Genomic DNA, 26,492 nt, shown 5'->3' on the forward strand with positions numbered 1-26,492 from the left:
TACAAAAGTATTTTCCTTTAATAAGGATTTCGCATGTCATATGCTTTGGGATGCAATTAAAATGTTATTTAAACAGCCCAGTAAATACACTTGTATGACTTATATTTTAGATCATATACTTTTCTTTCAAAATTTGGACATATTCTTGTTTTGCCTTCTTAAGTTGATCATCAATAGATAATGGAGGAAATGTTCGATTGTATTTAGATTCAAATTCAGCAGCATCTGGAAAGAAAAAGAAAGAATTATGTTCTTTAAAATACAACTAAGTATAAGCGTTAAGAAGAATGAAAAACCTATATATGAGGCAACAGTGCACAATAGGAGATCATATTCAATATAATTTGCCCACGGCTGCACACTGACTTAACTGCTATTGTTAAGTACCAGAGCTTCTGGTTGTGTCGTTCTTCATCCCTTTATTGACAAGGTCGTACGACAAGCACTGAAGTTACAAGGTGAAGAAGACACGGTCCACCCCTGACCCATCATCTACTATAAACTGAAGGAACAGATGAACAGGCGATTTCCATGCAGAGTCCCCTATACCACACAAATGCACAACAGGACGCGAGTGGGGCACACGGAAGGGACACCCCAGTATTGATTGTCTGTTCTCTGGTGGAGGTCATACGGAAGTTGATGCCTGAAGGACAAGGACAGAGGAGGCCAGCTAGAGGGAAGAAGCAGATGCAAACTAGAGTGGGGGAGAACACTTACGGAATGAGAAGTGGTCTAGTTTAGGTAGATGCTAGAGCAAAGGCGCAAACAAACGAGGCTTGGTAGCAAGACACAAGGCTGAAATATTTGGTGAGAACTAAATTGATGTGGGTGTTTTCATTCCATGCAAAGGAATTTGGAGTTTCTCCTGAGGGTACATGGCAAACTAATGACACAGTCAACGACTGCAGATTTAAATGTCACCCATGAGGTGACAGCTACAGTGTTTCCCCCAAAATAAGACTAACCGGAAATTGAGCCCTAATGCGTCTTTTGGAGCTATAATTAATGTAAGACCTGGTCTTATTTTCGGGGAAATATGGTAGCTTGGCCCTCCCAGGAGGTACCGTATTTCCCCGAAAATAAGACCGGGACTCATTAATTTTTGCTCCAAAAGACACATTAGGGCTTATTTTCCGGTTAGGTCTTATTTTCGGGGAAATGCCATATGTGAACAGTAATTGCCTAAATATCACTAGATAAGTCTGGGTATTGGGCCTCATATCACTGGCAAAAACATAAGAAGTTGATGACGCCCAGTTTTCAATGTGCAGGTGGACAGTTCCATAGGGATGGCAGAAGAAAGGAAGGGGACAGACCAAAAACAAAAAGAGATACATAGACTCTTGAGATATTTAAAAAGATATACAATGTCATAAATACTGATACGACCTTGTCTCACTATAAATGTTTATGCTTTCACCTTTTTTATTTGCTATGAAGAAAATATGTAATGTAGTATCTATTATCAGAACATGGAAAGGGATGCCATTTACTATTTACATTTTATTCCAGAAATCAATGATATCTAACTTGAATTAATACATTTTGGCAACATACCTTTCTGTCGACCTCTAGCTAGTTCTTTCTCGAACTTCTGCCACAACTGAAATAAATCAAATCTTATTATAGCATTTAAGGTAAACAAGAGACTTTATTGTAGAAATGACATATATGTTATGAAATGTGCCCTATAAATAATACCTTTAGAGACTAGATTTAACGTACAGATTATATAAATCCAAAAAATTAATAAAATGAGTAAAACAAATTACTGCCTGTTTTGATTTTACATAATAGAGACCATCTATATGAGATGCTGTTTAGATTAATCTGACCAACAGTGCAATTGATATTGGTCTACCGAAAATACATAATTTCAAAGGGTGACGTTTGATTTGATTGGTACAAAGAAGTTTAAACAGGTCAAGTCATATTTTACAGTGAATGCAGTACTTTGCAATTCTTAGAAAAATTGTCCTTTATAAATGTTTCTTGTTTTTTGTTTTTACTTTAATGGACTTTTCCTCAAAATGAGCTTTCCGTTCTTGCACTTCTAGAAAAGTAATCTTAAGGTGTATTCTAGGCTATTCATTTTTCAGCATAGAACCTTAAAGACATAAAATGATGAAAGTGGTACTGTGATGTCATGTGAAAAGTCTACTGACAGAAACAATAACCAAAATGATTTTGCCATCTATGACTGAAACATTACTGTATTCATATGGACAGAAAGATTTCCGAAATGCTGCTTGAATAAAGTATGACCGAGAGCCAGTTTTCAAATTTACTTTCTTATTCATGACTTTGTAGTGTTAGAAACAAAAAATAATATATGAAACAAAAAATAATATATAATTCTTTAAATGTAACTTTGTTCCTTAGAAATCAGGCCCAATTTCCAAAACACTCAAGTAGCCCTAGTTATAGTCTATTTAATAATGAAATGCGTGGGAATATTTCACATTACAAGTGTCCCACTCTAGAGTGTTCTTACTTAAACCTTTCTTCTGAAAGCTATCCTCTAACTAAGTGTCCAAAGGAGTGCTTAAAATAATATCCAGAACCTAATAGATACTGTGGTGACAGCAATGTGACACCCAATCCCTGTACAAATTAGGGGTGAAGACAAATTTGTTGGCCATCATGTTGCCCAATATTTGCATAACACTTTTTTTGTGAATGGCTTGATAGACAGGACTTATAACATGAATAATGTGACAACAACATCACTAGACAGGCCGTGTAAAATCAATAACTAAATACCCTATGAAGGGAGAGGACTTTCATGAAACAGTTTTAAGTTACTGTTAATCAACAATATAAAATGTAAATCACATTTTTACATGACTTGAATTCAGGAACTACCAATGTCAAAAGACACTTTAGAGCTGATGGTCCAGCTATGTCTTATTTTCGGGGAAACACGGCATGTTTATTTCTAGGCGAGGCATGTGTTCAGATGGTGGAAGTAGCTTGAAGTCCAACATTAATAAGGAGAACACGTCTGCAGTCTCATTTATACTTTTCCATTCATCAAATATATAGAAAGGTGAGAAAACTATACACAAAAGAATGTGTCAGCAAACTTTAATCCAAAGGATTTTAGCTAGAAGGATTTTCTCACAACTGGCAGTTCTCACTACACTACGTCTCGGAGAAAGCTCAGGTTCCATGGGGACACCCACGGATTAGCACAGCTTAGGAGCCTGCATCCCTCCTTAGCCAGGTAGTGCTACGGTCTCTGCTTTGCTTTGTTTTGTTTTAATTGGGGACTATCGAGGAACAGTTTGCTTTTCCAGGATGTCAAGCCATTTTTTTTCAATCTAGTTGTGGATGGTGCATCTCACTGGCCAATGTGGGACTCGAACCGGTTACCTTGATGTTATGAGCACCTCGCTCCAACCACTGAGCCAACCAGCTGCCCACCAGCAGCCCAATTCCAAGCTCAAGCCGTTGCTTCTCACGGGTCTATGTGGGAATCGAACTGGCAACCTTGGCGTTATGAGCACCGTGCTCCAACCACTGAGCCAACCGGCTGCCCACCATGGTTCACCTACAAGCTCAAGCCGTTGTTTTCAATCTAGCGGTGGAGGGCGCAGTTCACTGGCTCATGTGGGAATCGAACCGGCAACCTTGTCGTTAAGAGCTTGCAGTCTACCCAACTGAGGCATCAGGCCGCCCGTGGTCTCTGTTTTTACATACCGTGTTTCCCTGAAAATAAGACGTAACTGGACAATCAGCCCTAATGCATTTTGGAGCAAAAACAAATTAAGACCTGGTCTTATTTTACTGTAATATAAGACAGCGCATGATACGAGATATGATATGATATGACATGACATGACATGACGATGACATGACATGACATGATACAATATAATATCGGATCTTATATTAATTTTTGTTCCAAAAGACATATTAGAGCTGATTGTCCGGCTAGGTCTTATTTTTGGGGAAACACAGTAATAGAGTTTTAAACAAAAAAAAAATTTCTCAAAGAACAGTACTATTCTTTGAGGAAAATAATATTTTTCAAATCTGAAAGTCACTGATTTAGTGAAAGTCCCTAATTTTACATAAGAGGCAACCAAGGCTCACAGAGATTATAGGTCACCTGAGGTCACCAAACCAATGAGCTGCGGGCCAGGAATGGGATAAGCCTTCCTATTGAGGCTAGAGTGCTATGCCAGCTGCTACCTCGTATTAAGGAAAATTCCATCGATTTCTAAGCACAACTCAAAGAAAATGAATACGTAATACTTTGTCATGTAGCTCAATAATGTTAAGGCATGAGAAACAAAACAGTAGCTTTCTAACTCAAGTATAAGCTTTAAAGTCAGGAATAAAAATAAAGACACAGATTAATATCACAACTTCTACTAACAGAAGTCAACACACTCAGTTTATAAAGCATAAACACTTCTAAACACAGAACACGGAACTTAAAAGGGAAAATCATGAGTTAAAGAAAGGAAACTCAAGTTGAGGAAATTCTTCCTTAAAATGACTTTTCTTTTCCTCAGAATCAAACTTGGCTGACCAATATAAACCAACACAGGTATTATTCATGTTGGGGTTAACTATAGCGAAATTGAAAACACAAAACAGATTTCTCTTTACCATCTAGTGCACTTCTGTCCAATCTCACATCATCACAACCATATCATAAGTCTTTCCAGGGTTCTGTAGTGAGTTGGGACACTGATCTCTGGATCCTGACAGAGTTGGTGCTTTTTCATCTCTTATTCAGCCTTGCATGATTGGGCAACCCAGCGCCTCACAAGGGAACAGCGTTGGCCTTGGAATGAGGACATTGACTTTAACAAAAACGGTTTTTCAATTTATGAGGAAATACTGAAAACTAAACACCTCTTTCCTACCAAAAAATAATTAAAGGAAAAATGTCCACAAGCATATTCTCTTGCATTGCTTATGCCTTTACACTCTTTCATCTTCTGATTTCTGTGGTAAAACTACTGAGAACATTTTAACTGTGCAATACGCTTAACAATTTACAGAAGCATTGGACATTCACTTTCTTTTGGTACCCAGTCCTTCCTCCAGGTTCACCACTCTGAAGGACGTGGACTCCATTTAGCCGAAGGGCTGTCCGAAAGCCCTTGGCTTTGCTCTCCTATGATGTTTTAAGGGGAAGCTGAATGAAAACACAGGTTGGAGCCCCGTTTAGCACAGGCCTGTGCTATTTTTCTCTGCGTTAAGAAGGCCACAAAACACCATCAAAACCACAAACCACCATGCATTGATTGAAAGGAATATTCTTTGGAATGATGTAAACATCATGTCAAGAGAGACAACCCCTTTCTATCTCCACCGATATCTACAACTCATCGGGCATCTATCGCCCAAGAAAGGTTCTTCTGCTCAACACACTACAATTCCTTAAAAGACCACACATCTGTATAAGGGAAGGAGGGTGCACTGGATGTGAAAGGGAGGCAGGATGGAGGCAAGGACAGGGACAGGCCCACAGCCGCAGTTCCAGGTGGACAAGGCTGAGCCTGAAGCCCCAGCAAAGGCAGTAGCGTTGGAGGGGATGGGGTGCAGCTCCCACATCACAGCCCAGGGGAGGCTAAGCGGGGCAGCAGCAGCATCCCCCCACCTCCCCAAGAATCCCCACCCCTCTCCAGATGCAGCAGTGCTGGCACCACCAGGGACCAGTAGCAGCAGCAGAAACAATTCTCCATTCTCAAGACCACACACAGTGCTACCAGGATACATAGGGAACCAGGTAGAAGCTCAGCGGGCTCAAGAACAGGCTCCCCTCAAGCACCCACTTCCCCCACCTGAGTGGTGGTGGTGACCAGAGACCCTGGAGATCTGGATACAGTTGCGACACCCACCTCCCTGGTCACCCAGGCCTGGACTCCCACACCCACAGCTAAGCCCCCCACCCCTGGACCTCCCATACTCAAGGAGCACCTGTGGGAGAAAGCAGAAACTACACTATTGTACCATCTACTGAAAACAAAAGAAAGACCTCTAATTATATACCTGTTTAATTGTTCAAATCGAAATGTACCTACATAAGAAAGTGTTCACTACTTCAAATGTGCCTGTAGAGGAACAAGGCATTCAGCAGCATGAACAAGCAAGGTGACACGGTAACACTGAGAGACGATGACACTTCTCCAGAAACCAAGTCAAAGTCACGGAAGACTGTGATCTACATGACCGAGATTTCAAAACAGCAGTCATGCTCTCTGCTCGTCACACAGAACAGCTAAGAGACTTGTAGGAAGGTTACTTGAAGGTTGGCAAACTGGGCGAGCAGGGGAAGTGGGAAGGGAGACTGGGCCCGCATCCATGGCTGTGGAGGTGCTGGTGGTGCCAGAACAGAACAGAGACCACAAGAGCCAGGAGGTGGGCCTTTCCCTGTGTCCCACAGCTGATCTCCGCTGCCCAGAGAGCAGCATATCCAGCATTTGATGCAGTAACCTCAGCTGAGACCTCCAGCTGGGCCCTAGGTCAGACAAAGGAAGGAAACACCATACCTGGGCCCCTCCCCTGACTCTCCCAATCCTACCCCTGCCCTTCCAGAGACTCAAAGTGGCCCCTGAACTGAGGAGTAGTGTCAGATTACAGAGGAGCCCTAGTGCTCAGAATCTGGGAGGACCAGGTTTGCAGCTGCTGTGACCCAGGGAAGAAGCTGGGAAGAATGTGACACTGCTGGGCGGGGAGAGAGAAGACTCCTCCATCCCCAGCCGCCACCTTTTCTGACCTGCCTAGGGCAGGGCAATTACAACTGCAGAGACATCCCCAGGGGTCAGCAGTAGGCAACAGTGGCAGCTCTGGGCATTCAGCAGCTCAGAAACCTCCCACCCTCCACACACACACACACACACACACACACACACACACACTCACACACACGGAAGAAGTGCCCTAAGACTCAGGAGACCTGGGCACAGGGCTGGCTGTGTTACTCTCAGTGTGCATATGTGCAGGCAAGAACAGAAACTGCACTGACTTTGTAGAAACTACCATCCAGCCCCCATAGCCCCACTCATCCAGGACTGCAGTCCCAGGGTCACTCTGGGCACCAGGTGACCGGCTCTGCCTGAACAATACGCAGAGGACTCTCTGGTACAGCAGAGGACGGCCTGGAGATTACTTGGTGGGCTTAAGCCAAGACTGGCGCTGCTTTTTTTGTTTTGTTTTGTTTTCGTATCTTTGATATTTTTGCCTGTGTTGAGTGTGGGTTATTGGTTGTTTTTACACGTGAGTGTATTTGGTTTTTTCTTTGTTGTTGTTGTTGTGCTTGGTGATGTGCTTTGTTCTGAAATTGCCCTACACCAGGGCCCAGTCCAAGAGTCACAATATTCAACATACCCAGACTCCAACTCCAGACCAAACCAGAGTATTATCGGGTTTGACCTACAAGTGACACACCCAGAGGGAATTCTCTGGCTCAAGAGCCCATAGGGGCCAAGCCTCATTTGAATGGTCAACCCTCACGCAGCAGATCATCCACCGTGGGCAGAGCCAAGTCTCACAACTAGTCAGCCTAGGATCAATCCCACCTACTGACAAGCCAAAAGCAATTAAAGTTCAACTTTAACAAGACAATATACACAACACAAGGGTCAACTTTGGAGCACACGCATAGGAGAATATGGAAGTGGTGCAAGTCAAATATAAAGGACACGCACTACATAAGACAACCAAGCAAAACCAAGAACCCGAGGGGATCTACCTAACACATTGAAGCAAACACAGAGAGTCAGCAGGAATGGGGACACAAAGAGACATGTCCCAAATAAAAGAACAGAAGAAATCTCCAGAATTGGAACAAAATGAAATAGAGGAAACCAACCTATTAGAGACAGAGTTCAGAACACTGATGACAAGAATGTTTAAAGAGCTTAGTGATGACACAAAGAAGGATAGAGAAATCATAATGAACAACCAGTTAGAACTAAAGAACACAATAACTGAAATAAAGAACACACTTGAAGGAATTACCAGCGGGTTAGATGAGGCAGAGAATCGAATCAGCGATTTAGAAGACAAGTTAGCAGAGGTCACCCAAGCAGAACAAAAATAAATCCATGCCTATATGGTCATTTAATCTATGACAATGGAATCAAGAATTTACGGTGGGGTAAAGACAGTCTAATCAATAAATGTTGCTTGGAAACCTGGACAAACACATGCAAAAAAATGAAGCTGGACCAGCTCCTTATACCATATACAAGAATAAATTCAAAATGGGTTAAAGAGTTAAATGTAAGATCTGAAACCATAAGAAAATATAGGAAGAAAATATAGGAAGAAACTTATGTATATATGTATATATTGCTCGGAGTAAGATTTTCACTGATATATCCCCTTGGGCAAGGGAAGAAAGAGAAAAAATAAACATGTGGGATTACATCAAACTAAGAAGTTTTTTCACAGCAAAGGAAACCATCATTAAAACACAAAAGGATCCTACTGAATGGGAGAAGCTATTTGCCAATGATATATCCAAACTTTATTAAAAAACTCACTCAACTCAACTCCAAAAAACCAAACAACCCAATTAAAAAATAGGCAGAGGACATGAGGAGACATTTTTCTAAAGAGGACATACAGACATGAAAAAATGCTCAACCTCACTAATCATTAGAGAAATACAAATAAAAACCACAATAAGATATCACCTCACCCCAGTCAAAATGGCTAGCATCAATAAATCAACAAACAACAAGTGCTGGCGAGGATGTGGAGAAAAGGGAACCCTTGTGCACTGTTGGTGGGAATGCAGATTGCTGCAGCCACTATGGAAAACAGTATGGAGGTATCTCAAAAATCTGAAAACGGAACTACCTAATGATCCAGCAATCCCACTCCTAGGTATCTATCCGGAGAAATCCAAATCTCCAACTCAAAAATCTTTATGCACTCCTATGTTTATTGCAGCACTATTTACAATAGCCAAGACATGGAAACAACCGAAATGCCCATCAGTAGATGACTGGATTAAGAAACTGTGGTACATTTATACAATGGAGTATTACGAGCCATAAAGAAGAAGGAAATCTTACCATTTGCAACAATATGGATGGAACTAGAGAACATTATGCTAAGTGAAATAAGTCAGACAGAGGAAGATAAATACCTTATGATCTCACTTATATATGGAATCTAAAGAAAAGAATACATGAGTGAACTAATCAGAAACAGTCTCAGAGACATAGAGGAAAAACTGAAGGTTGCTAGATGGGAGGGGGGGTGGGGATGAGGGGGAAGGTGAGGGGATTAGAAAGCACAATCAGTAACCACAAGATTGCCACAGGGATACGAAAGTCAATTTGGTGAACGTAATCAATAATGTAAAGATTTTGAAGGGTATGCGATGGACACTTGTCTCATTAGGGAGACCACCTCAGGGATGATGTAGATGCCTGACCACTGCACTGTACACCTGAAGCTGAAGCTGAACAATAAGGAATGTTAATGTTAACTACAGTTGTTTATACACACACACACATGTACATGTATGTATATATATATGGTTACAAGAAGTGGAGCACAGCATTAGGGATAGAGGTAGTGGAAATATAATGGCTGTGTGCGATGTCAGAGGGGTCGTTGATGAGGGGAGAGGGTCATCATTATGTGAGGGATACAAATCATAAATGTTTACCTATTACATTGTTTTGTACACCTGAAACTAATAATAAAAAAGCTGAAAAATAAATAAATAAAACTCATTAACTGAAAAAACAAAACAAAAAACACCCAGAACTAGTTTCTGCACAGTAAAACAAAAAGTAGCATTTCTCGATGACTTTCAGGCATGTCTATAACACCTGTCAATCAGCAATCTGGCCCTCAGCTTAAAATAACCCAGTTCAATACAGTCTATTCATGGCTGAAGAGAAACAGGGCTGAGCGATTTTCAACTGTAGCCCCAGCAAGAAGCTGAGTATATTATATACTATATTATGTAAAATACTATTTGTCAATAGTCAAAAGACATACAGTAGTTACTTCTAGGGCCAAAGATCAGCACGAACCAGGAAAAACTTGTTCACCTGAAACTAACGACATACATTATACTTCACTTAATTTTTCAAAGACAAAGGAGGTAACAGACTCTCTGCCACATATTATATACTCCCCCATGAAAGAATTATTATTTCATTATCCTTTTTATGCCTACTGCTGCCTAGAGAATAAAATTCAAACTCACTTAAAGCCCTCCTCAATTTGACCTCTACTAACCGTTTAAACTAATTTTCTATATTGTATGCTGCATGTAAATCAGACCAATTGTTCCGAGCAGATGATTTGTTGCTTTCCTTCCTGTATTCTCCATGTTGCTTAAATGTAATAAACATTTTGGAGGGTAAAACAAAACAAAACAAAGAAACAGCAGTCATGAAGAATCTCACAGATATAACAACACTCACAAGGCAGTTCAATGAGTTCAGGAGTAAAATGAATGACCAGAAGGAGTACTTTATCAAAGAGATGGACACTATGAAAAAGAGCCAAACAGAAATCCTGCTGGTCAAGAACTCAAGAATGAGTATTTTTAATAACCACGTCACACGAAGAAAACAAGTTGTGATTAAAGATTCCCTAGCATTGCCATCCTACTCATCAATTACTCAAATGCTGTCAAGACATATAGACATAAGTGAACTTCATTTTAAAAATTCAAATATTTGCTTAATGTTCCTATTTAGAATATGTACAATTGCGAAGCATCTCATTTTAAAACACTGAAATAGATAATGCTATGAATAAAATAAAAATTAAGGATATACTGTCTTGTTAGAAGATAACTTTAAACATAAAAACAGAGATGAATCTTTTCCAGTATTACAAGTTTGCCGAATTGATAAAAAGAATCATATCCGTTTCATTTAATAATAAACATCCATTTGTGGTTAAGTGTTTGGACGTCCATCATTCACTTACGCTTAGGGGAGGAAACACTGGGATGCACAAAACTTTAAAATTGTTATGAATCATCTCCAACTAAAACCAATTAAGAAGTAAGCCAAAGCATCTCAAAGCATACCATTGGTTATTAGGCAATGATATTTAACACCTAAAATAAAATTTAAAGGCAAATTTTCAAGAATTTTAAATGCATCACTTTAATTACATTTATTAAAAAATAATAAATCATTCTTAACACAGGAGAGATCTAGGGATTTAAAAAAAGATTGTAAAATTTCTGTCTCCTGTGTATGTATATTAACACACATAATTATGACTTTTACCTCGTGTACATTAGTCAATGAAACAACTCAAAATTTCACCAAAGACAAAGAAAGAAAGAAACAACAACTCACAGACACAAACAACACTTAGTGGGTGAGGGGAAAGAGAGAGAGGTAGAAGAGGGAAAAGGGGGTCAAATCTACGGCGATGCAAGGAGAACTGACGGGGGGGGGTGAACACATAGTGAAATATACAGAAGATGTATTATGGAAATGTACACTTGAAACCTATATGATTTCACTAACCAATATCACCCCAATGAATATATAAGACAAAACAAAACAAGAAGTCTATCAAAGAAATACAAAAGAAAGAAATCTGAAACCCAAGGGAAAGAAGCTAATATAACTAACCTCGGTACAGTAAGCCTCCAGGCTATCATCAATTGAAGCCTGTGCGGTTGACTTCGGAATCACCAAGTTTTCTCTTGGAGCAGGATTTCCACTGCGGAGTAGCTTAGTATTCAAACTTCCAACGCAAGGTGGCTCCAGGACTGGCCTCCTCAGAGCAGTGCTGAGAAACTGGTTCCGCTGTTCCTTTGCGAGGAGATTGGTTCTGGCCTCTGCCGGCCTTTCATCAGCACTGTGAAGATTGTAAAACACAAAGCTTTGAATTTTATTTTTCCTGAATGACTTGCATTTTTTTCAATTTGCCGTAATAAATAGTAAAAGGCATTTCCCATTAAACAGCATTTTAACACTGAAAATGTGTCGGGGCACACCTACCATGCACAAGTATAGGTTTAAAATTATTCTAAACAAACACGCATATTTCTATGGGGATGCCAGACTAAGAAGAAATTCAAAGCAGGGAGGGAGAGAAAGGGCTCTCAGAGATGTGACGGCTTCACAGGTAATACTTGCTGCCTTCTGCAATGGCTGAACTCGTAGTATGATTCTGGAGCACTGCACTGAGACATACTTAGTAAACCAGGTTAGAGATTTTTAAAAATCCCACAAAGATATTTTCAAGCATTTGCTGTCACCGCCCTTGGAAAATACTCTCATTACCCTGGAGAAATTAGTAACCATTTGGCACTGAGGCATCATTTAGAGCAACAGCCTCTAGTGGGGAACAAGACAGCCTGGTTGGTTATCAAAACAATTAAAACAGCTCCAGAGGCTTTAGCTTATAACATTGTCACCAAGGCTTTGAAGGCGGGACCTGCCCTTTCTGTCTTCCACACAGCCCCTCAGGCAGGCAGACCACCTTATTATTTTTAGCCACCTTGTCAATTATGCTGACTTTTACACCTCCGTTAATCTTTCCCTATTTAACATGTATACCTTTGTGTAGAGTAGAAAGACTAGAAAAAAATAGTTTTTCTCAAAACCACCTGTAGTGGTAATAACACAGATCACAATCAAGAAAGTGCATTTACCAAGAGCCAGATGTGCAGAGTACTTAACCATTTGGGTTTAGTGTTATCTTCCCCCAAATAGTTAAACTCGTTAGAAACGATTTAGGGGAATTCTGACAAGAAATTTTATAATAATAGCACTGTCTAATTTATAATGTTTCCAAAACACTTTGCTTAAAGACTAGTAGATCAGGCTGACTTTATGAAAGCATTCAGTGGGAAAAACACAGTCATGTGAAACCAAAAATGGGGGAGAGAAGCAAATGTCCTGGACTAACATTGTAAAGGTTAAGTTCATTTACTAGCATCATGTCCCCAAATTCTACTATTTACTTCGCTTTCACTTCCTTCTAATCGCATGAACCTGGCTGGATCAAAATTATACGTTAGAGGCAAATTAATGAGCTTAACTGATCTTCTCTATGTGTTTTGACTTACTTGGTTAGTTTATTTACCAGTGATATTCTACGTTTTCGTTCTTCCAGGTAGGCCTGCTTATATTTTTCCAATTCTACTGCACAAGAATCTTGAGAAGTTTTCACTTTGGAGAGTTCAGACTCCAGACCTTTACTTCCGAGTTCCATTTGACTTCTGATAGAAATATTGTTATACTCATTTAACGGGTCCAAATTTTCTGGAGCAGCTGCTTGTGCCTAAAGCCAATCAACAGGATACACTTTAAAAATAATTATAGAACATTTTTACTTGAATACATTGAAAGTAAAGTCACTTTCCTTTCAATGATTTGGAAAGTAACTTTAAATGTGAAAAAAAAAAAAAAAGCTGACGTTTAATGTATTTATCATCCATATCAATGGAATTAAATCTGAAATATGAAAATAGAGTTGACTCCTTCTTCTATTGTATTCATGTCATCTGATTATTCAAATAATACAATCAATTTCAAATTTTAAAAATCAAACAATATAATTTAATAATCCAAGAGTATGGTGCAATTTTTAAATCACCTTTTTTCTTAACTTCCTAATAGTCTTGTTTCATATCAACTGCTCTTAAAAATAAAATGATTCTCTAGTAAGAATGATTCTCAAAGATCATTTTAGTGATAATAATGATGGACACTGAAATATCTAAAGGGAGAAACAAATGCCACCTTCCTTCCACAAATCTCAAAAACAAAACAACAACAACAAAAAACCCCGAAAACAACAGCAGCAGCAGCTATTAAGGGAAGTAGGCGAATCACATACAATGTATATATTCAAAATGTAGTTTGCAGTGAAATGAATTAAGGCACATTAAAGATCAATAAGTGAATCTGTAAAAATAGATCGACTTCTTCCAATTTTTTTTACGACATCCTGTCTTGCTTGTTCTTCAAAATTTCCCGTTTATACCGTTCTACTTCACTCTTTTGTACTGTATTCATGGCCATATGACATATGAGGTTTAATAATTCTCAACTCCTTATTTTTATTCTGTAATTTTTCACATTTCTTTTGTATTCCTTTCATAGATAATAACTCCTGTTGAAGAGATTGATGTTTTCCAAGCAGATGTAGACATTCTGAAGACACAGTTTCCAGTTTGGCTGTGACATCATCAATCTCCATGAATAAGATAATATAGTTTGGTTATGAAAGAAGTTGACTGAGAACAGTCCTGCCCAAAAGCAGTATCAACTCTGAACTAAATTTAGTTGCCATAAATGTCATCTGTACTGTAGTAGAGTCTCAGAATGTGGAGCCTTGAATGACTCAGAATCAAGAACAAAGATAAAATCATCAGGAGTCTCAAAAATACACTCCTTACTGTCATCGCGTTTGCCACACAACATCTGCACTTGATTTTATACTGCTTCATGTCTTTACTGCACAAAATGACCAGCAGTCACCTCTTAGAAGTCTCTTAATTCCCTCACTTAACACCCCATAATTTTTAAAGAAGGTTTAGGGATATCATGTTGCGTTATTTAGGTCTCAGTCAATAAATGCCTTCCCAAATAAGACTTCGAAAATAAGCCTGTAATTAATGCATCTGATAAGAATAAATTATAATGCCATCAGCCTTTTACTGAACAACCAATATTTTATGGTAATTTGAATAGCATTCCAAGAAGAAATGATTTCCAGATTTCAAATATCTGTTTCCTGAATATAGCCTCTCCCACATGTCCACTTGTCAAATCACGCTAAAATGAAGAAATGGCTTGTGGGTGAAGATCTAATACAGAGTGCTTCCAGGAAGACATGGTCTAGGGACGAAGACAAGACTGTAAAAGAGTCTTGTTCCACTTTGCCAAGTGGAAGCCTGTCACTTGGAAAGAGTAAGGTGCGGCCTCCAATTCCTGTAAGGATCTTAAGAGTATAAGAATATTAAAGGCCTGGTCCTACAACAGTTACAGGAAACCCAAGGTGAAAAGCTCACCTCAAAACGCTTTGTGAGGGTGGCTTCTCAAAACGCACGAACACCCATAAAACTCACACGCAGTTCAAAGTTTTTAAGAGAATCCTAGTAGCAAAAAACGAGCTTGCTAGCTTTGCCTAATGAAAACCAAGACAGCACAAAATAAGGGGAGGCCTGTGGATCTTACACATTTTGAGGGGAGGAGTCAGGCTAAGAGCTGCACGCACAGGTCATTTTTCATGAAAAGTACAGAACAGAGAGGTCAGAGGGTAGAGCACAGGGGCATGGAGAAGCCTTCCCGTGGTCAGGAGTAAGTCCTAATCAAAGAATGGGCAGCACGCATCAGGCGGTGTTTCAGAATCACTGCGGACCAGCACGCCTCCCGATTTCCATTTCTGCGTGGGAAACTTTAGCAGTTCTGCAGAATGTTGGGTGTGTGGCTGGTAGCGAACTCATCTCTTTGCTTCTTCTAAGGTCTTCGTATTGAAAGGAATTGTCTTCGATGGGCTTACTCCAGAAACCACGATCCAGGCATCTCATCATCATTGGCACCAGTCTAAGATGGTACAATGTTGGACTTGAGCCTGAGCCTGACGCCGTAACAATTGTGACTTGTGAGGGTATTGTGTAGGGATGAGTGTATTTTCCATGTGGGAGGAAGATATAAAATAGTGGCCCGTGGGTAGATTAAGCAGGTTTTTAAATGTATCCCTAAGTTTTGAAATATTCATGCCATAAAAACAGAATACTGTTCAGTGACTTGCTCCTACTAAACAGAGTATGTTGAAAGAAATTCCGTGTGAATTCCAAGGCTGGTTCAGAAAAAGCAACACAGCTGCTGCTGGCTGTGTCTCTGAGGACGTTACCCTTGGAGCCCAGCCCCCATGTTGTGAGGAGGCTCGGGCCACAATGCGAGCCTGGGTGTTCCAGCGGAGGTGTTTGGGCCCCAGCGAAAGTTCCCACCGACGGTGGGCGTCAACAACCGCACATGCTGGTGAACAAACTTTCAAACGATTCCAGCCACCAGCGTCCAGCTGCCCCAACTGAAGGTGAGGGGAACAGAGACAGACACACTTTTCCTAAAAGCAGTACTTTTTGTCCGCTTGTAAGAATTTATAAGTAATTTTGTGCTGAGACAAGTAAACAGCTAACAGGAGTGGGCTTTTGAGCTGGCAGGATGGGTCAGGCAAAGATGAACAGGAGCAAACTTGAAGCTGCAGGAACGAGCTTAAACATTAACTGCCTGTTCTGAGCCCCCCGGCTAGCACGGCACCTGCAAGCTGACAAGCACCTTACATCCATCACGGGTGGGAGAAGAACAGTTCTCAGTCACAAGAGCAACCCCATGGAAGCTGACATCCATCAACGGTGGGAACGGGGCAGTTCCCAGGAGAAGACAATTGTAACGGCAGCCCCTCTGAAGCTGACAAGCACCCTACACCCGACATGGAAAAATATAAAACCCCAGCACTTCTCATCTGTGCATCTGTCTCCATCAGACTCTACCCTGGCAAAACCCCTTTGGTCAGTATTTCCCTTACCCCCTGTCTCCACAGTTCTCTCTGTCACACTGCCTTGGTAAAATTCCTCTTGCCAGTTCCAGCAGAAAACTCTCTGCCTGACTTTCAATACATCCTTTCTCACTCTGTAGAGTCTTGTGAATACTTTTTCATTCTGCCACCGACCACGGGCTAATTCTACGCCAATACACTTCGTTCTGTACTACTCAGCGGGCAAAGACCATGGAGTGTAACGCAGAAACCACCTCCCAGACTGAGCATACAGTGCACATGACCATGAGAGGCAGGGTAAAGCCACTGACATGGAAAGAATGGACTCTAGTGCTAAATCCACCTCCCAGATCGCTTCATTCGCAGCAAATGTTTATGCTGGGCTGCATTCCCAAGTCCTCTGAGAAGCAGATGAAAGCAACATGCTCTGGCGGATCAGAGAAGCCGTCCCCAGATCTTCACAGTTACTCACGTGCTGCCAATCTCTGCACATTCCCACTGTGGCGGAGGAGTGAAGGGAGGCTGGTTTCCTTTTTTTATTTGTTTGTTTATGTTTTTTGTTTCTTACAGAGGGGGAAAACTGAGCATTTGATTGAACAATTCTCTATTACATTAAGTGCTTTCAATTTTGTGTTTAATTTGTAAAATTCTTTTACAACAAAAGCTTTATTATATCCATGTCTCCAAGAAGAAAGTATTGGTGTGGTATAGAATATTTAATGTTATCCAAACAACTGTTCAGCAAAATATTTTCAATTTGTACAAGGAGAGGTGCCATCATATGGAATACCATTTCTCCTTTGACAAATTGATACTTAGAAAGACAAGGTATCGCTCATGAAGAAAATTTGAACAATGTAAAATTCATTGTTAGCCCTGTCAAATTCTAGCCCTGTCAAATTCAGGGCTAGGTTGTCCTGCTGACAGTTGCTGAGGAGAATGAGCTCAGTGAGAGTTGGAACAGTCACAGGAAGCGTCACGGGAGGAGAGCTTGAAAGCCAGACGTCCAGGGCAGGGAAATAAAACCGTAGGCTCCCACCATAACTTGTACACAAATGTTCACAGCAGAATTATTAATCCCCAAAAAGTGGAAACAACACAAAGATCCATCATTGATGAATGGATAAGTATTTTACCCACAAAGTGAAGTAATGTTGGGCAATAAGCAGAAATAACTAATATGCTGACATGTGCTATAACACGGTTGTGCCCTGGAAACGTGATGTTAAGTGAAAGAAGCGAGTCAGAGGAACTCATATTGTGTGATTCCATTTACATAAAATATCCAGAATAGGCAAATCTATAGAGACAGTAAGAACACTGGTGGTTCCCTGGGGCTGGAGGAGACGGGAAGATGGGGGTGACAGCTAAGTGATATGGGCTTTCTTTCTTTTTTTCTAATTTGGTTTTTAAATTTATTGGGGTGACACTTGTTAGTAAAATTACATAGATTTCAGGTGTACCATTCTGTATTACATCATCTATAAATCCCATTGCGTGTTCACCAGCCAGAGTCAGTTCTCCTTCCATCACCATATATTTGATCCCCCTTACCCTCAGCTCCCACCCTCTAACCCCCTTACCCTCTGGTAACCACTAAACTATTGTCTGTGTCTATGAGTTTCTGTTTCTCATTTGTTTTTTCTTGTTCTTTTGTTGTTTTTGGTTTATATACCACATATCAGTGAAATCGCATGGTTCTCTGCTTTTTCTGTCTGACTTATTTCGCTCAGCATTACACTCTTAAGATCCATCCATGTTGTCACAAATGTTCCTATACCATCTTTTCTTACCGCCGAATAGTATTCCATTGTGTACATATACCACAACTTCTTTATCCATTCATCTATCGAAGGACATTTTGGTTGTTTCCATGTCTTGGCCACCGTAAACAAAGCTGCAATGAACATTGGAGCACACGTGTCTTTATCTCTAAATGTTTTCAGATTTATTGGGTAGATAGCCAGGAGAGGGATTGCTGGGTCTTATGGCAATTCTATTTGTATTTTTTTGAGGAACCTCCACACTGTCTTCCATAACGGCTGCACCAGTCTGCATTCCCACAAACAATGTATGAGGGTTCCTTTGTCTCCACAGCCTCTCCAACACTTGTTACTATTTGTCTTGTTGATGATAGCCATTCTGACTGGGGTGAGGTGATATCTCATTGTGGTTTTGATTTGCATTTCTCTGATGATTAGTGATGCTGAGCATTTTTTCATATGTCTATTTGCTATTTGTATGTCCTCTTTGGAGAAATGTCTCTTCAAGTCCTCTGCCCATTTTTCAATTGGGTTGTTTGTTTTTTTGTTGTTGAGTTGCATGAGTTCCTTGTATATTCTGGATACTAGTCCCTTATCGGAGGCACTGTTTGCAAAAATCTTCTCCCATTCAGTTGGTGGCCTCTTTATTTTGTCAATGGTTTCTTCTGCTGTGCAGAAGCTTTTACGTTTCATACAGTCCCATTCGTTTCTTTTAGCTTTTACTTCCATTGCCTTTGGAGTCAAATTCATAAAATGCTCTTTGAACCCAAGGTCCATAAGTTTAGTACCTATGTTTTCTTCTATGCAGTTTATTGTGTCAGGTCTTATGCTTAAGTCTTTGATCCATTTTGAATTAACTTTGGTACATGGTGACAGATAGCAGTTCAGTTTCATTCTTTTGCACGTGGCTATCCAATTCTCCCAGCACCATTTATTGAAGAGGCTGTCTTTCCTCCATTGTATGTTTTTTGCTTCTTTGTCAAAAATTATCTGTCCATATTTATGTGGTTTTATTTCTGGGTTCTCAATTTTATTGCATTGGTCTATGTGTCTGTTTTTCTGCCAATACCATGCTGTTTTGATTATTGTAGCCCTGTAGTACAAGCCAAAGTCAGGAAGTGTGATACCTCCAGTATTGTTCTTTGTTCTTCAGATTGCTTGGGCTATTCGGGGTCTTTTGTGGTTCCAAACAAACTGGTGAATTTTTGTTCTATTTCTTTAAAATATGCCATTGGGATTTTGATGGGGATTGCATTAAATCTCTATATTGCTTTGGGTAATATGGCCATTTTAACTACGTTGACTCTTCCAGTCCATGAGCACGGAATGTCTTTCCATTTCTTTGTGTCTTCTTCAATTTCTTTTAAAAATGCCTTGTAGTTTTCAGCATATAGGTCTTTCACATCATAGGTTAAGTTTATTCCTAGGTATTTTATTCTTTTTGCTGCAATTGCAAAAGGAATTGTTTTTTGTATTTCTTTTTCTGAGATTTCATTGTTAGTATATAGGAAAGCAATGGACTTTTGTGTGTTGATTTTGTAGCCAACAACTTTACCGTATTTGTTGATTGTTTCTAATACTTTTTGGTGGAGTCTTTAGGCTTTTCTATATATAGCATCATGTCATCTGCAGAGTGATAATTTAACTTCTTCATTCCCAATTTGGATGCCTTTTATTTCTTTCTCTTGCCTTATTGCTCTGGCAAGGACTTCCAACACTATGTTGAAAAGCAGAGGTGATAGGGGACAGCCTGTCGAGTTCCTGAACGTACAGGAAGTGTTTTAATCATAAATGGATGTTGTATCTTGTCAAATGCTTTTTCTGCATCATTGATATAATCCTATGACTTTTGTCGTTTATTTTGTTTATGTGACATATCACATTGATGGATTGGCATATTTTGAATCATCCTTGTGCCTCTGGGATGAACCCCAGTTGGTCGTGATGAATAATCTTTTTAATGTATTGTTGCATTCGATTTGCTAGAACTTTGTTTACGATTTTGCCATCTGTATTCATCATAGATATTGGTCTGTAGTTCTCTTTTTTTGTGTTGTCCTTGCCAAGTTTTGGTATCAGGGTAATTTTGGCCTCATAAAATGAGTTAGGGAGTACTGTCTCTTCTTCAATATTTTGGAAGAGTTTGAGCAGGATTGGTATTAGATCCTCTTTGAAGGTTTGGTAGAATTCACTAGTGAAGCCATCTGGTCCCAGACTTTTGCTTTTGGGAAGGTTTTGGATGACTGATTCAATTTCGTTACTGGTGATCGGTCTGTTTAGCTTTTCCAGTTCTTCATGGATCAGCCTAGGAAGGCTATATGTTTCTAAGAAGTTGTCCATTTCTTCTAGGTTATTGAATTTGGTGGCATATAGTCCTTCATAGTATTCTTGGATGATCCTTTGTATTTCTGTGGCATCCATGATAACTTCCCCTTTTTCATTTCTGATTTTGTTTATTAGTCTTCTCTCTTTTTATCTCAGTAGCCTAGCTGTGGTTTGTCAATTTTGTTAATCTTGTCAAAGAACCAGCTCTTTGTCACATTAGTTTTTTCTATTGTCTTTTTGTTCTCTATTTCATTGAGTTCTGCTCTGATTTTTATTATTTCCTTTCTTCTGCTGTTGTTCTGCTTCTAGCCTTGGACAGGTGGGAGCAGGGCGAGCTCTGGGAGGGGGCGGCTAGTCTCAGTGCCTAAGGCTCCGTTCTCTGCTTGGCAGTGAGGGCTTAAACCACCATTTTTAGCCTTCTTCCCTCAGTCTTTTTTCCGAGGTCTCTGCCGTGAGCGTTGGGTTCAGCCATGTTATATGCTGTCCCCTCAGCCCAGTGGGTCATAAACGGAGCCCTAGCAGTCCGAGTTCTTCCCTCTCCCGCAGCTGCAGTAGCTCCGGGATGCAGCGAGGTCAGAGCACTGAGCTAGGTCGAAACTCTCACGTAGTTGTAATGATAGTCTGTTTAAATATGAAATGTGTGGGAATATTTCAAACTATATTACAAGTGTCCCAGTCTAGACTGTTCTTACGTAAACCTTTCTTCTGAAAGCTATCCTCTCACTAAATGTCCAAAGGAGTGCTTAAAATAATATCCAGAATCTAATAGATACTGTGGTGACAACAATGTGACACCCAATCCCTGTACAAATTTAGGGGTGAAGACAAATTTGTTGGCCATCATGTTTTCCAATATTTGCATAACACTTCTTTTTGTGAATGGCTTGATAGACAGGGCTTATAACATGAATAATGTGACAACAACATCACTAGACAGGCCGTGTAAAATCAATAACTAAATACTATATGAAGGGAGAGGACTTTCATGAAACAGTTTTAAGTTACTGTTAATCAACAATATAAAATGTAAATCACATTTTTACACGACTTGAATTAAGGAACTACCAATGTAGTGTTATTATTATTTTCCCCCAAAACAGCTCTTTTCCTAAATATTTACTTCAGCACCTCCTACCGTGTTTCCCCAAAAGTAAGATGTAGCTGGACCATCAGCTCTAATGCGACTTTTGGAGCAAACATTAATATAAGACCCGGTCTTATTTTAACATAAGACCGGGTCTTATATAATATAAAATAATATCAGACCGGGTCTTATACTAATGTTTGCTCCAAAAGACACGTTAGAGCTGATGGTCCAGCTATGTCTTATTTTCGGGGAAACACGGCATGTTTATTTCTAGGCGAGGCGTGTGTTCAGATGGTGGAAGTAGCTTGAAGTCCAACATTAATAAGGAGAACACGTCTGCAGTCTCATTTATACTTTTCCATTCATCAAATATATAGAAAGCTGAGAAAACTATACACAAAAGAATGTGTCAGCAAACTTTAATCCAAAGGATTTTAGCTAGAAGGATTTTCTCACAACTGGCAGTTCTCACTACACTACGTCTCGGAGAAAGCTCAGGTCCCATGGGGACACCCACGGATTAGCACAGCTTAGGAGCCTGCATCCCTCCTTAGCCAGGTAGCTCTACGTGTCTCTGCTTTGCTTTGTTTTGTTTTAATTGGGGACTATCGAGGAACAGTTTGCTTTTCCAGGATGTCAAGCCGTTTTTTTTCAATCTAGTTGTGGATGGTCACTGGCCAATGTGGGACTCGAACAGGTTACCTTGGTGTTACGGGCACCTCGCTCCAACCACTGAGGCAACAGGCTCCCCACCAGCAGCCCAATTCCAAGCTCAAGCCGTTGCTTCTCACGGGTCTATGTGGGAATCGAACTGGCAACCTTGGCGTTATGAGCACCGTGCTCCAACCACTGAGCCAACCAGCTGCCCACCATGATTCACCTCGAAGCTCAAGCTGTTGTTTTCAATCTAGCGGTGGAGGGCGCAGTTCACTGGCTCATGTGGGAATCGAACCGGCAACCTTGTCGTTAAGAGCTTGCACTCTAACCAACTGAGGCATCTGGCCGCCCGTGGTCCCTGTTTTTACATACCGTATTTCCCTGAAAATAAGACCTAGCTGGACAATCAGCTCTAATGAATTTTGGAGCAAAAATTAATTAAGACCTGGTCTTATTTTACTATAATGTAAGACAGCGTATGATACGATATATGATATGATCTGACATGACATGTTACAATATAATACCGGATCCTATATTAATTTTTGTTCCAAAAGACATATTAGAGCTGATTGTCCGGCTAGGTCTTATTTTTGGGGAAACACAGTAATAGAGTTTTAAACAAAAAGATTTTCTCAAAGAACGGTACTATTCTTTGAAAAAAAGAATATTTTTCAAGTCTGAAAGTCACAGATTTAGTGAAAGTCCCTAATTTTACATAAGAGGCAACCAAGGCTCACAGAGATTATAGGTCACCTGAGGTCACCAAACCAATGAGCTGCGGGCCACGAATCGGATAAGTCTTCCTATTGAGGCTAGAGTGCTATGCCAGCTGCTACCTCCTATTCAGGAAAATTCCATCAATCTCTAAGTACAACTCAAAGAAAATGAATACGTAAAACTTTGTCATGGAGCTCAATAATGTTGATGCATGAGAAACAAAATAGTAGCTTTCTAACTCAAGTATAAGCTTTAAAGTCAGGAATAAAAATAAAGACACAGATTAATATCACAACCTCTACTAACAGAAGTCAACACACTCAGTTTATAAAGCATAAACACTTCTAAACACAGAACAGGGAACTTGAAAGGGAAAATCATGAGTTAAAGAAAGCAAACTCAAGTTGAGGAAATTCTTCCTTAAAATGACTTTTCTTTTCCTCAGAATCAAACTTGGCTGACCAATATAAACCAACACAGGTATTATTCATGTTGAGGGTTAACTATAGCGAAATTGAAAACACAAAACAGATTTCTCTTCACCATCTAGTGCACTTCTGTCCAATCTCACATCATCACAACCATATCATAAGTCTTTCCAGGGTTCTGTAGTGAGTTGGGACACTTATCTCTGGATCCTGACAGAGTTGGTGCTTTTTCATCTCTTATTCAGCCTTGCATGATTGGGCAACCCAGCGCCTCACAAGGGAACAGCGTTGGCCTTGGAATGAGGACATTGACTTTAACAAAAACGGTTTTTCAATTTATGAGGAAATACTGAAAACTAAACACCTCTTTCCTACCAAAAAATAATTAAAGGAAAAATGTCCACAAGCATATTCTCTTGCATTGCTTATGCCTTTACACTCTTTCATCTTCTGATTTCTGTGGTGAAACTACTGAGAACATTTTAATTGTGCATCACGCTTAACAATTTACAGAAGCATTGGACATTCACTTTCTTTTGGTACCCAGTCCTTCCTCCAGGTTCACCACTCTGAAGGACGTGGACTCCATTTAGCCGAAGGGCTGTCCGAAAGCCCTTGGCTTTGCTCTCCTATGATGTTTTAAGGGGAAGCTGAATGAAAACACAGGTTGGAGCCCCGTTTAGCACAGGCCTGTGCTATTTTTCTCTGCGTTAAGAAGGCCACAAAACACCATCAAAACCACAAACCACCATGCATTGATTGAAAGGAATATTCTTTGGAATGATGTAAACATCATGTCAAGAGAGACAACCCCTTTCTATCTCCACCGATATCTACAACTCATCGGGCATCTATCGCCCAAGAAAGGTTCTTCTGCTCAACACACTACAATTCCTTAAAAGATCACACATCTGTATAAGGGAAGGAGGGTGCACTGGATGTGAAAGGGAGGCAGGATGGAGGCAAGGACAGGGACAGGCCCACAGCCGCAGTTCCAGGTGGACAAGGCTGAGCCTGAAGCCCCAGCAAAGGCAGTAGCGTTGGAGGGGACGGGGTGCAGCTCCCACATCACAGCCCAGGGGAGGCTAAGCGGGGCAGCAGCAGCATCCCCCCACCTCCCCAAGAATCCCCACCCCTCTCCAGATGCAGCAGTGCTGGCACCACCAGGGACCAGTAGCAGCAGCAGAAATACTTCTCCAGCCTCCACCCACAGCACAGTGCTACCAGGGCCACAGGGAACCAGGTGGGCTCAGTGGGCTCAAGACAGACTCGCCTCAACCAGCCCCTTCCCCTGTTCCCTCCCACGGTGCTGGTGCCCAGAGACCCTGGTGGTCTGGATACAGCGGCAACACCCATCAGCCTGGTCACCCAGGCCAGCATAACCACACTCACAGCTAAGCCCCCACACGTGGACACCCCAGGCTCAAGTAGCACCAGTGAGAGGAAACAGAACCTGTGCTATTGCATCAGCTACTGAAAAACAAAACAAAGACGTCTAGTTATCTAGCTGCTGAATTGCTTGAATCAAATTTTACACCTGAAATCTATGTAATTTTACTAACAAATGTCACCCCAATAAATTGAAAAAATTTAAAAAAATGTACATGAATAAGACAGTGTTCACTACTTCAAATGAGCCTGCAGAAGAACAAGCCATCCAGCAGCATGAACAACCAAGGTGACACGGTAACACTGAGACAATGACACTTCTCCAGAAACTAAGTCAAAGTCACGGACAATTGTGATCTACGTGATAGAGATTTCAAAATAGCAGCCATGAAGAATCTCAATGAGATACAAGAAAACTCACAAGGCAGTTCAATGAGTTCAGGAGTAAAATTAATGAACAGGAGCACTTTATCAATGGTATGAAAACTATAAAAAAGGTCCAAACAGAAATCCTGGAGCTGAATGAAGAACTCAAGAAAGGAGATAAAAAAATGGACATTTTAATAACAGTATGACACAAAGAAAACAAGCTGGTATTAAAGACGCCATATCATTGCCACCTCAGTCATCAATAATTCAAGTGATGCCAAGATGTAGAGATATAAGTGAACTTCACCTTGAATATTCAAATGTTTGCTCAATTTACCTCTTTAGAAAACGTACTGTTGCTTAGCAAGATATTTTATTTTATTATTACTTTTTAAGCAAGACATTTTAAATCATCGAAATAAAAAATGCTATAAGTAAAATAGAAATTAAGGATGTACTGTCATGTAAAAAGATGACAACTTTTAACTTAAAGAGACAAATTAATCTGTTCAGTGTTACAAGTTTGCTGAATTCATAAAAAGGATCTACCTCGGTTTCACTGAAATAAGAAATATCCACATATAGTTAGTGAATGTCAAGCATTCACTTACGCTTAGAGGTGGCAAAACTGGGCTGTAGGAAAACTAAATTTGTTATAAACCATCACCAAATTAAAGACAATGCAGAAGTAAGCCAAAGCATCTCAAAGCATACCGTTCGTTGTTAGGCAATAATATTTCATTTGTAAAATCTAATTGAAAGCAGCTTTTCCAGAAATTTAAACTGTGTCAGTTAATTACATTTATTGAATGCAGTTAATGACAGGTAGCTCTTAAAACATGGGAGATGCAGGGACTTACAAAAGATTGTAAAATTTCTGTCTCCTTTCGACATTAGCACACATAATTATGCCTTTTCCGTTGTGTGCATTAGTCAATGAAACAACTAAGAATCTCACCAAGTTAAGAACAAGAATTATCTCGGAAATCTGAAACCCAAAGGAAAGAAGATAATATAACTCACCTTCCTCAAGTTGCTCAACGTGCCATCATTAGAAGTCTGTGGGGTTGACGTAAGAATCACCAACTGTCCTCTTGGAGCAGGGTTTCCTGGAGGTAAGAACCGATCATGTAGCCTTCCAATACAAGGTGGCAGCAGGTCTGGCCTCCTAGGAGCGGTGCTGAGTGAAGGGTTCTGTGGTGCCTTCGTGAGAAGGAGGGTTCTCATCTCTGCCAGTGTGTCATCAGTCCTGTGAAGATTGTAAGAGCAAAG

At 40.3% G+C, this 26,492-nt stretch overlaps 1 protein-coding gene across 1 annotated transcript; it reads right to left on the minus strand.

Moving 5' to 3' along the window:
- LOC109439791 (ankyrin repeat domain-containing protein 26) lies at positions 1-26,492 on the minus strand. The gene is made up of 5 exons (XM_074320257.1): positions 26,244-26,492; positions 13,043-13,257; positions 11,598-11,826; positions 1,561-1,606; positions 1-225 (listed from the first exon to the last, which is right to left on the minus strand). Exons 1-5 carry the CDS (start codon positions 26,445-26,447, stop codon positions 107-109), a joined length of 813 nt encoding a protein of 270 aa, XP_074176358.1. The 5' UTR covers positions 26,448-26,492; the 3' UTR covers positions 1-106.

This window comes from Rhinolophus sinicus, linkage group LG15 (genome assembly GCF_036562045.2).
Source record: "Rhinolophus sinicus isolate RSC01 linkage group LG15, ASM3656204v1, whole genome shotgun sequence".
Classification (NCBI taxonomy): Eukaryota; Metazoa; Chordata; class Mammalia; order Chiroptera; family Rhinolophidae; genus Rhinolophus; species Rhinolophus sinicus.

Excerpts from the sequence above, each read along its gene's own strand:
- LOC109439791 (XM_074320257.1), bottom strand. The coding sequence starts at position 26,447 with ATGAGAACCCTCCTTCTCACGAAGGCACCACAGAACCCTTCACTCAGC. Across the intron at positions 13,258-26,243 it reads CGTTGAGCAACTTGAGGAAG|GCACAAGCAGCTGCTCCAGA; the intron begins GTGAGTTATATT and ends GATTGGCTTTAG. Across the intron at positions 11,827-13,042 it reads CTGGTAAATAAACTAACCAA|TGCTGATGAAAGGCCGGCAG; the intron begins GTAAGTCAAAAC and ends CAATCTTCACAG.